Source organism: Achroia grisella, unplaced genomic scaffold, assembly GCF_030625045.1.
Source record: "Achroia grisella isolate CSIRO2021 unplaced genomic scaffold, CSIRO_AGI_Agris_v1 utg808, whole genome shotgun sequence".
In the NCBI taxonomy this organism is placed as follows: domain Eukaryota; kingdom Metazoa; phylum Arthropoda; class Insecta; order Lepidoptera; family Pyralidae; genus Achroia; species Achroia grisella.
This window is the reverse complement of record NW_026713029.1, coordinates 728392-741507: the sequence shown is the minus strand read 5'-3', so window position 1 is coordinate 741507 and position 13116 is coordinate 728392. Positions and strand designations below refer to the sequence as shown.

Below are 13116 nucleotides of genomic sequence, written 5' to 3'. Positions count from 1 at the left end.
ACAACATGTTTGTGGAAAAGAAAATAATACGACCTTCAGGATGACAACGCAGAAGAATTGCCGCGAAAGGCATAGGAAGTGTTAGAGATGTCTTTGATATTAGATCAAGTGTACTGAGTCTTAAGCGTTTCTATATTTTATTATTAGTGGGTTTCTCATATGAATCACACGGATACGCTTTTGAAAACCTTTCGAATTTGTAATTCCACTTCCCATGAACTCCCACAAAAGCCCTTTCAAAATCACATACCACCTGAAAAAATGTCAGCAACCAGCCTGTGCAGGGTAGTGACCTTCATTTTCTAATGGAGAGAATAAAAAAATATGGTAAAATTCAGCATTGAAAATCCCCAGGGATTTTTGCATCCAGATGCAAAAATAGGAAGCTGGAAGCCAGAAGTCAGCCATAGTGGAAAACATTATGGAATTTCCTAAAAGCCTAAAATTGGCCATAGAAGCCTAAATTTCAACCTAATATTGGGTTACTCCTCACGAACAGCCGTACTGCACCAGGAGTATTCTACATTAAATATCAAACCAAAAGTATAGCTCCGCCGCGACAGTTTGCACTGCCGTGACCAGGATTCGAACCTGGGTTACTACGGCCACAACGTAGGGTCCTAACCACTAGACGATCACGGCTGTCGGAGCTCTCATAGTAATTGACCAAAATAAATAACGCTTTCGGCATCGAAGAAGCACTTTCACAATTTATAAGATATCTTTACGGTTGAATGCACAATATCCAAGCATTGGTTGTGACAAATTACTAAAAAAGAGCATGATATTGCACATTATATTCTACCGAAATACTTACTTACTTTGTAAACGGTCTTCTCCGACGGTGGTACGTCTGTCCCATTTTTAATCTGAGTTTCGGTTGAAGAACAAAATGAGGCAGGAAAATTATAGGCATAACAAATTAGCCCTCTAGAACGATAACGCTTGATTGATATCACGGGCGTCTTATGATAACGAGATGATTATGATGCTGCTCATATATGTATATGCAACGGTGGCCACTCAACATCACGTGTGCCATCAGGTCTTTTGCCATTACACTTACATAACAAAATTACCGGTAAGTATATTAGTTGATAAGAGACATTCTCATGTCTCTTATCCACTAATAGATCTTAGTCATCAGGAATGGCAATGCGTGAAAAGTGGCACCAGTAGAGAAGTTCATAGCGCGTCGTAACTAGTGAATCCGGAATTATTATTGGCAACCTTTTTTAAGAATTCTTACAAAAATCATGGAATTACAGTTGCGCAGACAATGTAGGCTATATTTTTGCCAATTTGACTGCCACCATTAAGAGATAATATGCGTAATAGCAGGCATACTGACAAATCAACAATCATATTTTTTACACGTAATTTATTAATGATCTTAACGCCATCTAGTGTCTAGTAGCTATAACATGAAAAAATACTTTTAATTAATAAACATTTTTACATGATATAAGTTAACGTAAAATATTTCGTATTTGCATTTTTAATGAATATTTATTACGATTATTATTCTTAAATTTATTTTATTTAAAATAATAATATTGAACGAGAACGCATTGTATTCTATATTGCACGTGTTGTCTTTGACAGCAAGTCTATATTATCTGTGGAAAAAAAATAAGTACGTTCGCTTTTGTAGTCTCTTTTTTAGCATTATCATGGCTAAAATACTTTTCTAATCCGGAAAACGTGCCTATATAATTACCATAACGCGTGCAGTGAAAAGACTATTTGATATTTTATACTATTATATGGTTACTAGCTCTTATTTGAGAAATTACGCTAGACCGCATATTTAAAATGGCAGCCCTACCACGTAGAATAATCAAAGAGACACAGCGACTGATGCAGGAACCAGTGCCGGGTATCAGCGCGGTCCCCAGCGAAACCAATGCACGCTATTTTCACGTAATTGTTACCGGTCCAGAGGACTCGCCGTTCGAAGGAGGTCTATTTAAATTAGAATTATTTTTGCCAGAGGATTATCCTATGTCAGCGCCTAAGGTTAGATTTATAACGAAAATATACCATCCGAACATAGATCGGCTGGGACGCATATGTTTGGACATACTAAAGGACAAGTGGAGCCCGGCGCTACAGATACGCACTGTGCTGTTGTCGATTCAAGCGTTACTCTCAGCCCCTAACCCAGACGATCCCCTGGCGAACGACGTAGCCGAGCTGTGGAAGGTGAACGAGATCGAGGCGATTCGAAATGCAAAGGAGTGGACGCGGAGATACGCTATGGACAACTGAGCACCCGTGCGGCCATGCACACACCCATCAGTGCCTCTCCCACGCGCGCGTCCCGAGGTGCGACACGAAACAAATGGATATATTATCATGGTTTTAAGAGTGCAAGTTATGTTACACAATCTAGAACGAATAACGTGTGAAGAGACAATTGTGGATAAATTTATATTGACGGTGGGCCCCGGCGGGTCCCAGCGCCGCGGCCGCCACTACCCGCTCAGGTTAATCCTTGCATTTCTACGTAGCCTTGTCCACCGTCCAGAGTGGACGGTCGGACGGTCCCACAATAGTTGTTTATCCATTCACGTGTAGCTTCGTTATATAATATTAGGTATGCATATTTTTTTACTATCATTAAACTAGCAAATATAATAAATATCTGGAGACGAATGTATATATTTCATGGTTACAAATTTGGTTAATTTTATACAAAGAATAGTGTGTACTGTCACAAAGTTGGTTGTTTGTATGGTTTCAAGTGACACCTTGAAGTGAAAGACACAGCAACGCTTGTCAATCAGGTACCGATCTCTCAAGATACTGATGTTATTATTTTTATTTTAATAGATTTCCAATGCATTTAGGAATATTATTTTTCATTGATAAAAGCTACATCAACATGATTTCAATAAGAATCTTTTGTCTACTATTTACTTCTTGTATAAAAGTTATCCTTAAATTGTATTTATGTAAATTTAATTTGGCTTTGTGCAAAAATATATAAAATACAAAAGCTAACCAATTTTTTATTTAAATGGGAACAAATAATGATATTTTTCCCTTGTAATATTTAGAACATACTTTTAATGAATGCCTCTCCAACAAAACTACCTTATTATCACTATATCATGATCTCATTTAGATCAAATAAACAATTCAGAACTCAAGGATATCTAATTTGTTCACCAATTTTCTTCTGTGTAGTATACTTACTGATATTTGATAAACTTAACAATAATAATATCCCTGGACAATTCACACAGCACCATCTATTCCTAAGAAAAGCTTATATTATGGGTACTGGACAACTGACATATTTCCATGTTTTTTGTTTTATTTTAATATGTATATAATATACATAGAAAACATTTAGACACATGATTGTTTGTACCACACATGGAATTGTACCTGTGACCATCGGAATTAAAGTGGTGTGCTAAAGCACTACACCACAGAGGCTTTCAATAAACATTTAAAAGTATATTTCAACAGATATGAAGACATTTATATGGCTCAGCTATGATGCATACAAAATTATTCATCGACAGAATACATAAATGAGCTTGATGTTTATATTCATACTAACATAATATGTGGATAATGACATCAGATTTAGTATTTCAGTAGACTTTACTAGGTTGTTGTTAGTTCAGTACTTAGCCTATAAATATACCATAACTCCTGATAATGGATGTTGTAAAATCCTGTCATGACTAGTTTTTAAAAACTCCTCAAATTTTTCTACTTGAAAGTGCAAACAAGTTAAATTGCTCTATTAAAAATTATCAGCCATTGTCTATAGATTTGAACAGCTGTAGTGGCCAGCATTTATTAGCATTGTTTTTTTTCAGCAGCAGACATTAGTATTGTTTTTTTAGTTTATCATATGACAGCAACCATAAACTTTGTAATTTTTTTTTTAATGGAATATTTTACCCATCTTTGGAAACAGTTTATGCTGTTAGGGCACCAGTATCAGGTCAGCCCATAGAATTTATCATGATTGTTTCTGGAAGGAACCGCATGGAGGCCAACCTGACATGGTATTACTCCTTCAAAATGTTGATACATCAACATTGTTGATATTGTAACTGTGTTAGAAGAATTTTTATATTATTTTAAAGTTTATCCTTGCTATTTGACTGCCCTGGCTTTGCCTAAATGCTATCTATCTATATATATATATTCAGATACTCTAGAATAACAGCTCCCAAACAGTGAAACAATGTCACAAAATGGTGCAGTGACTTTTGTTTCCATCTTGAGAACTTGCTTCGCTATTTGGAAGGTCGTTGATTCCAGAGCAACATTAGGTTTTATTATTATACAAAACTCACAAATTAGTAGATCATGCTCTTTGCAGTATTTTTTTATTTATGATTATGGAAGGAGTCACGGTTTATGCAGGCACCATGATGATGAGTATGAGTTCAGGTCAGTTAACCCATTTTGATATATTCATTAGGAACTTATGTTCGGTTTTCAGGATGAACCAAATCAGCATTGCATTCAATAGTCCACATTATTAACAATCCCATTCCCTCTGTAGTATTAGTATGGACAAGCAAAAAATCATTTTCTACTTTATTGATATTAGTTTAGATAACAATTTTCAGTGGCATAACAAGTAGCCCTGGTAATTACCCAAATACTTAAGTACTGCAGCATTACATTATCAATGCCACAAACCTTGGACTGGCCTTTACTTCACATTCTGTATCTTTGTTTAAATTACAGTAATTTAGGCATCTTATGAGTAATAATACAAATGTATACAAAGAACGTAATACCTTGTTTTGTAGTAGCAGCGCATGTTACATATGATAACATAATTTACACAGCACCATCTAGTCCCAAGCTAATCAGAGCTTGTGTTATGGGTACTAGACACCTGATAGTAATACGTAAATACATTTTTTTTGTAAATGCATACATAATATACTTAGAAATCACCACACCAATAATCATACTCATGAATGCAAATGCTTCTACCGTGCGAGGAATCGAAACGGCGACCATCGGAGTTACGGCGGTGTGCTAAACTGCTAGATCACCAAAGTCTTCCAACAGAATGATTTATTTGAACTATTAGCCGCCTAGTGATCGAAATTCGTCCATAATTAATTTTAATTATAAGTTTGAACATTATTAAGGTTCTATTGTCAATAGACTACACTTCTATGCACATGTGTCTCAAATATATAGTACTCTATGTAATGTTTTGTTATTATTGATTTAATGTGTTTTTTATGCATAATTAAAAAAAAAGTATTCTGCAATATATAAACTGCTTCTTCTATATATAAACTGCTTCGTCCGCGCGATTTTCGTAAAAAGGGGTGCAAAGTTTTTGCTTCACGTATTCATTTATTTTAATTAACACCAGTGAACTATTATAATTGAAATTACAGTACTGATGTACTCATGTCACAGTACTAGATGGTTTAAATGATAAGTTAATTAATGAACATATTATCTGAAGATTGTTATCAACAATTTCTTATCACCTACAGCTAAGACTACTGCCACGATGGCCAGACAGGTTGATATTCATTTACAATTTCCTCGAAGGATTTCTCTAAGTAAAAACAGAAGATTTTATTTAGAGATATTTTATTTGTAATTGCAACGTCAAACAAGCGACCCACCTGACTATATACATGAATAGCACTACGTTATCATTTGACACCCGTGATATCACTCACGCGTTACCATTCCAGAAGACTAAGATGTCTACGGACATCACGTTATCATGTCATTCTTTTTATCCCGTAATTTCATTCTTTTATTTCGTGTTGCTTCTCTTGTGTATGGGTGCTTTAATATCCTCAGCATCTTTCAGGGAACATCCAGAGTTTGATCACAAGGTACGAACTTCGTATGTAAAGAGTATAGAAAACTTGGCCAGGGTGTTCCAGGGTAGGAAATTGTCAGCATTGGGTAATATGTACCATTTCTAATAACGGACCTCTTCCACCATCACATGGTTCTTGGAAACCTTCGGGTTGAGTTAATTACTCGTGAATGCATAGTTTCTCCACCAGATAACATTAGCACTGGCGGTAGCATCTACCATCAGCATTATCCACAAAATAGACCGTCGCCATTTCTATATAAGGTCTGCGATCCCTGTTATCCATGAATAAGTTAGATGTGTAGGGGAGTCAAATAAGTGTAACATTGTTATATAACAAAGAGTTGAAAGAGTGAGAAAGTTCGTGGAAAACAATCATCAAATACAGCATCCCTTCCATCACTGTGTGGGGTCTTAAATTTGATAATGACACTTTGAGTATTAAAAATACAAAATTTTACGATTGAGAATGTAGGGCCCCCCCTACATTCTCAATCGTAAAATTTCGTATTTAATGGGGGGGAGGGGATCGTTAGTAATGTGAATTGATGACCCTACTGCTAGCAAAGTACCATGTTATGTTGACCTCCACGCGATACCTCTTGGAAACCATCGTGATAAATTCCTCGTGAGTTTGCTACGATGGACCAATTGACCTAACTTTATGCCGTCTATTGGTGCCCAGTCACCAGTAGCTGTCAGTCAGCGCAGTGCACCATCCCATTATTATCCATTAAAATGTGACCATCTGTGATATTGGGGGAGGTAACAATAACTGAAATTGGTGTGACGTGATTTGAGAATAGCACCCAATATAATTGCCATATTTCGCCTTTCAATCTGAAGTGCAGGTTACAAAGCAAGCTGCTTAGCTGCAGAAAGACAACTTAAGTCGCAGATACTTTAGTGGAAAGTAGGTACATCTCTACAAGCGACGGCACTGATCGTCGAGGACTTTCCAGTAGCGTATGGCTTGCGCAGGTGAAGGAAATTTTATCAAAGTTTATCAAAGGACATTTTCTTTGTGTTTACTGTAGATTTACGTTGTAGACTAGAAATAATCAAACTACATAAGATAATATTAGGCATCTACCGTATATTTAATTTTTTACTTATTTGATAGAGAACTAAATACTTCCAGACAGCCAGAGCGATTACGCTCTTAAACATGATATATAACTGTTTTTCAAGCATATACTAGGGGCCCATAACCTTTTATTTTGTCTGGTGGTCACCGGGACAATATTTCTTCTTCCAAGAAGTCTTTGTTGGTGCTAAAATACAATGTACTGCGACATATTTTAAACTCCATAAAGTAGGTCGTAATTTTAGCTTAGCGCCTTGTTCTCCTGAATGGTTCAATAAATGACAAAACGCTAAACACATTACACCCAAAACACGCTATAAAACTAGCTAGAATTTTTGTTTAAAATCCTTTTGTATTTGATTTAACATTTTTAAATCACAGACAACAATGTGTGAGCGTCCTTAAATTAAACAAATAAAACGAAATGACTCAATTTGTTTCAGTTTATTCTTAACTTTAATGCAGACTAGAATAATACTCTTAGAAATGAGAACAACAATAGTTATTTCACATGTTACAGTGTACCTACCATATACCAGCATTCATAATAAAAGGCTATTTATTATCTGTGTCTCACAATATAAATAAAATCTTATTCACAACAGCTAGCAATATAAAAATTACATCAGACTGTATATCTATATATATTTAGTTCAACGAGAACGTATGGGTCGATGTCCAACTCTTGGTGTTTCGGACAGTTTTAATTTAATTCTAGTGGCCAAGGAAATGCATGTACTATAAAATTTTGAGTTTATGTCGCCTTTTATTCCGAAATAGGTTGCTATATAGGAAACAAATTAATACACATTTTTTTTATTAATAATACTATGTTTCATAAATAGGGATCACGCGATACTGCGGTTGCCAATGACTAATATTTTTTTAATTACAGTTTTCCTCGTGTGCTCAAATAATTAGGTATAAGTATTTACGGTAAAATAACAACGGACATCGACCACGATGGCATAATCAAATCAAATTATATAAAACACAGACGGTTTAATTTAGATTTAATTGTAATTGTAATATTTGTAGTTTAAGCGGGTATATTCGAGTGAGTATTCTAACGTGTTACAAATTATCAACTTTATACATAAATAAATATATAACTCGTCCTCAGAGCGCTAAGCCTAGCTAAGAACACAGGACAAAACGTACATCAGTATAGGTTACATAGTAATGCTATAGCGACACTATAAAATTTACAAAATATGATATATCTTTTGAAATGCTACTTGAAATTATATTTTATTTAATATGTACTATATCCACTAGTCAATTCATTTTTTATTTGATCACTGTAGATCCATCGGGTTGAATATTGATTGATAAGCTAAGAGCGTGTTCACAGTCGCAAAATGTAAATATATACATGTCCAATATGTCTATACCCACAATTCCAATGTCTATGCCCACATTATCGTCAATTAGCTCATCTCCACAATAAGTCAGCCATTTCATTAATCACATTTAGTGACTGTGGACTTACTCTTAGTCAAACCGAAAGGATCCACTTGTTTCTATCTAAGCTATACATTTTAAATTAGGAGTACCTGATTACTCTACAACTCAGCACTATTAAACTTACTCATAATATTATAATGGTACATTTTTAGAATAATACTTATATATTAGGTAATTTATTTGCAACGATGGATATTCGAATTCGAATAGTGCTGAGTTGCAGAGTTAATTCAAGAGTCCTCAAGCTTAAATGAATTGGTTTGAACTATGGTGCACGGTTAATGGAAATATAAGTAAATTATTGCGATATATTTAAAGAAAGAGGTATATAATACAAAACAAGAATAAATAAATTTGATCTGAATATACAATTACGAAATATAAATACATGGAATGGACTTATGGAAAACATATGACTAAAAAAGAAATAGCTACATAGGATTTAGTAGCTTAAAACACGTTTAAATATAAAAAAAATATGACTATCAGATCTTATCTATGAAATAATTTCCGGCCAAATATTGCGTTAATGGCAGTTTGTAATATATTTCTTAATACTACCTTCAATTATCTTAATAATCGATACACACCAAAAATGCTTTAAGTATTGTCATTAACATTCATATGGCAATGAAAATATCGTTATAAATAGAAATACAGAATAAAAATCGTGTATGGCCAGAAATAAATTTCTAAACGAAATTAAAAAGAAAACTTCCACTCGAAAATGGAGGGAAAAAATTAAAAATGGCAACTTATAAAAATAAATGTACTTCGAAACAATTTTATTTGAACGAATACTGGATATTTAATGTATATGATACTATCTAAGCAGATATGAGTGGTATTTCGATATTAATACGTACATTATTAATGGAATATGCATGTCGTCATGTCATTAAAAGATTTCGTATCTGTTTTGTACTTGCTACCATAGACAAACTAAATGTAGATTTTATTTTTTAATAATATCGAATCATGACAACTACCACAAACATCAATGTAGCAAATACAAATCAGTATATATAGAGATAATACAACTTATGTTCTACCTTATTTAGCCACGTAAGCATTGTAAGCGTTTCGATATCTGGTGTCTCATTATTTATGTAATTTTTTGAGTATTTCTGAGATAAGCTATATGGGTGCCATCCTCACTTCTTATTACTATAACTCATAGAACATACTGTTAATGAGAATTAAACGAAAGATTGTGATATAAAAATACCACAGACATTTCTTAAGGCTACAAAATAATATTATATGTATAATATAATAATTACCGACATATTTTTATATGTGATGTGAAACACGAAATATCCGGCGATATCAGATTAGAAATATAATCCGCTTTATGATACACCTACTGTCTTGTATAACTGAACCCTAACTCATATTAATGAGTTTTAATATCAAAATAACAAATAAATAAGAAACTGTATATGCAATATTCTTTAGCCTTGTGTAAAAGTTACTCAGAATAATAACTAAAGCAATAGAAACAGATTAAAATTGTAACTCTGTATCACATTTTGACTTATTAAGATACAAAAGTATACATATACAAATGGCAGTTCGAAATTCGAAATGTGACAATGTTTTGTTCTTCAGACTGATTTCTTTTACTTTAATTATTGTTTTTTAAGAGCTATAAAAGGCCAAGGAATATTTGCATACATCTTCACAGTATAGTCGTGGTAAAATGTACTTTCTACAGTGAGGATGAACGAGGGTTGAACGTGAGTGTTCGCTCGGCGGGGGAGGTTGCGGGGTGGGGGCGGCGAGCGTCGGCATAATATAAGCAGGCACTTGATGTCGCGGCGGCGGCGCGCGCTTAGATAAACACCGGGTTCTCTTGTCCCGTCAATAACCGGAACATGGACGTCGGCATCGTCTTCATTAGAATCTGAAAAGGATTTTTTTTTAACGAATGTACAAGAGAAACTACTATACTTTAGAAGGAAAGGAATTGTTAGTAATCTTATTGGGATTGATGACCCTATAGCTAGTAATAAATAATCTGATTACTAAAAGTAACCGCATGGAGGTCACTCCACGTGGTTTCCCCTGGAAACCATTCGGATGGCATACTAAATAAATATGTCACATCTTAAAAAGTTTCAATTTTTCACTACAAATCGGCAATTTCATTTTTATTTTTAGGAGAAATCCCCTATGATGTGAGTTGCAGCCATCCCACAGAGAGAAAGTACAAATAAAAACATTTTTGTACATCCTCGTTTAATGGATTGCTCACACGTCTTCCTGAGATGTGAAATAACGTTGACACCACCATACGAAGGACCATTTTTGGTTGTCAAACGCAAAGGAAAAGTATTCAAATCAAGTGACGAAAAAGAAACAAATGTGTCAATAGATAGACTCAAGCCAGCATTCATAATAAACAACGAAGCAATGGCTGGCGAGGCAGAAACAGGACACCGCTCGTCAACAGCTGACAGCCGACCTTTGAAAGTGACACGTTATGGACGCATCTTATCCTACAGTGAGATTTAATTTGTAAAAAAAAAAAATATTTTATTAATTTATATTGTTCATAATTAACTTTTATAATTTTTTTGTGTGTAATATATATCTTTTTTCTCTCAAGGGGGGAATATCTATGGGACACAGTCACCTAGATACATAAAATAATAAATGCATTTAATAATGTCTAGTAAGACAAATTCAATATTGTCTACTAGGCACTGCTGTATCTAAACTGTGTCACCCCACCTTACATTTCCTATTTTTATTTAGTATATAAGATCATTATTTCTATGTACACATTGTCAGTTTATCATCATCAGTAATATACATCGTCTCGACCAGCAACATCGTATTATTCACCCGCAACAATGTGAAATGTGGGCGGCCGATCAAGTACTATTCGTACCCCCTCGAACCGCGCCCCACAGCATTGCTCGCGGACTCCAGTCGCGCGATCCGACGATTTTCAAACAATGATCGTTGTAATTATCGAAATTAAAAAAACAGCGTGTACGCACCTCTCCGACGGAGGTGGCCAGCAGGTTGACGATCCGTTCGTGCGGCACGGCCACCACGCTCTGCGAGTTGATCTCTATGATGCGGTGCCCCACGCGCACGCCGCCGCGCTCCGCTATGCCCCCGCGCAGCAAGCTGCATATCTGCACACCAAACACCATCACATGTTTTACAATGACTCCGGATATAAAGTTCAAGGCTTGTTACAGCTTTATTAACAAATAATAAATACATTTTTTTTATAATAGTTATAAATCTAACATAACTAACATAATAATTATTTGTAATATTGTAGTCTACAGTGTTCATAATTTTTTTAGTTTTCTTTGTATTGTTAATATAAAATAGTTTTGTTAAGAGTTGTTAGTGGTAGTTAATTAATAATTAACATAATCTCTGTAACATGCCTTAGGCAGTATTGTTTAATTATAGTAATCAGTTTATTAACAAAAATAATAAATACATTTTTTTGTATAATGTGTAACTGTTTGTTGACCTAAATAATTGAAAAAAAAATCGGCGCTGTGTAGCGTACGTGTAAACGTTACGCTCACAACATCTGCTGAGTCAGCCCCTTTTGCCCAAAATATACAGTGTGAGGTTTATATATCTTAAGCAGAGCTTGTATTATGGGTATAATGCAATAGATAAGCAGATGGGTATCAAATTATTTCTGCTTAACTGGGGTACTAGATAAAACTGTGAATTGTCTTGAATTATTATTATATCTAGAAAATGTGGGGACATTATTGCTAGAAATATTACTTACGACTCCGTTTTGTACGCTGAATCCAAGCTGGTACTTGGTATCGGGTCTCTTGATCTTGACTTCGACGACGGGCGCGCACGGCACCACCGTCAACTTCACCACAGTTTGATTCTTCGAGTTCTTGATGTACGTCTGACACGTTGACAGCGGCAGCCCCACCAGACTTACTCCGTTTATTGCGATTATTTGATCACCTGCATATATTTATTTAGTTAGTTATATGCCTCCAGCAAGTTGGACCGACGATCTAGTCAAGATCGCTGGAAGGCATTGGATGCGAGCAGCACATGACCGATCGTAGGAGCCTTTGTTCAGCAGTGGACGTCTTCTTTCCATTTGAGATGGTGATTTATTTATATGACATCTTTTTTATTCTACTTTCAATGACACATCACTTGTACAAAATCATCTACGTATCTATCTCTATCGTGCTTAATTATGTTGGTAGGATTTATTGTATATCTGTGCATGAAATTATATAATATGTCAGCCGTTACAAATATTGGTGCCTGGAGTTAGGCATATCGCCGTCTTTCAGAATAATTTGATTCGTTACTCCATCTGATAGATCGCCTGTCCAATTGAAACGGGGATCGAAACTACGACGGCCTGAGTTGAGGTTCGAATCTCTAGCGGTGCCCACAAACTAAAGTCGTATCCGTCAGGTATACCCACGGAACCCACGGAAGGCCAGCTCCTGCCTTCCGTGGGTTTAGAGTGCTATTTACACTCGCCCTCTATCGTTCGGTGTAGCTATAAAGACCATCTGCGGTCAACAGAATTAGAATAATTCGAAAAAAAGAGTTCATTAAAATAGAGACATAAAAATTATCAATTTTTTTCTGTGTACGACCAGATTCGAACTAACAGCTTTTAATGTCCAAGTTAGAGTTTATATTCTTTGACGTCGAAATCACAGTCAAGCACTAAGCGCTTTCTGCGATT

General features: G+C 35.2%; 2 protein-coding genes and 1 non-coding gene across 9 annotated transcripts in view; 1 reads left to right on the top strand and 2 right to left on the bottom strand.

Annotated features, from left to right (window-relative positions):
- Positions 1-570: 570 nt before the first annotated feature.
- On the bottom strand, positions 571-642 carry Trnah-gug (transfer RNA histidin (anticodon GUG)). Its single transcript has one exon. It is a non-coding gene; the product is annotated as a tRNA-His (tRNA).
- Positions 643-1609: 967 nt separating this feature from the next.
- Positions 1610-2979, top strand: LOC131851839 (ubiquitin-conjugating enzyme E2 N). The gene has a single exon (XM_059202403.1). The coding sequence runs from the start codon at positions 1816-1818 to the stop codon at positions 2269-2271; it is 456 nt and encodes a 151-aa protein (XP_059058386.1). The 5' UTR covers positions 1610-1815; the 3' UTR covers positions 2272-2979.
- A 4393-nt stretch (positions 2980-7372) lies between these two features.
- Positions 7373-13116, bottom strand: part of LOC131851802 (protein lin-10-like) — a 30559-nt gene continuing 24815 nt past the window's right edge. For all 7 annotated transcript variants that reach the window (XM_059202356.1, XM_059202361.1, XM_059202357.1 and 4 more), the window contains 3 exons: positions 12172-12365; positions 11405-11545; positions 7373-10302 (listed from right to left, as the gene is read on the bottom strand). In XM_059202356.1, coding sequence (XP_059058339.1) covers positions 10231-10302; positions 11405-11545; positions 12172-12365 — 407 coding nt within the window. In that variant the 3' untranslated portion in view covers positions 7373-10230. The remainder of the gene's footprint in view (positions 10303-11404; positions 11546-12171; positions 12366-13116) is intronic.

What these genes read in the sequence shown, in the direction of transcription:
- LOC131851839 (XM_059202403.1), top strand. Translation starts at nt 1,816, where the DNA reads ATGGCAGCCCTACCACGTAGAATAATCAAAGAGACACAGCGACTGATG.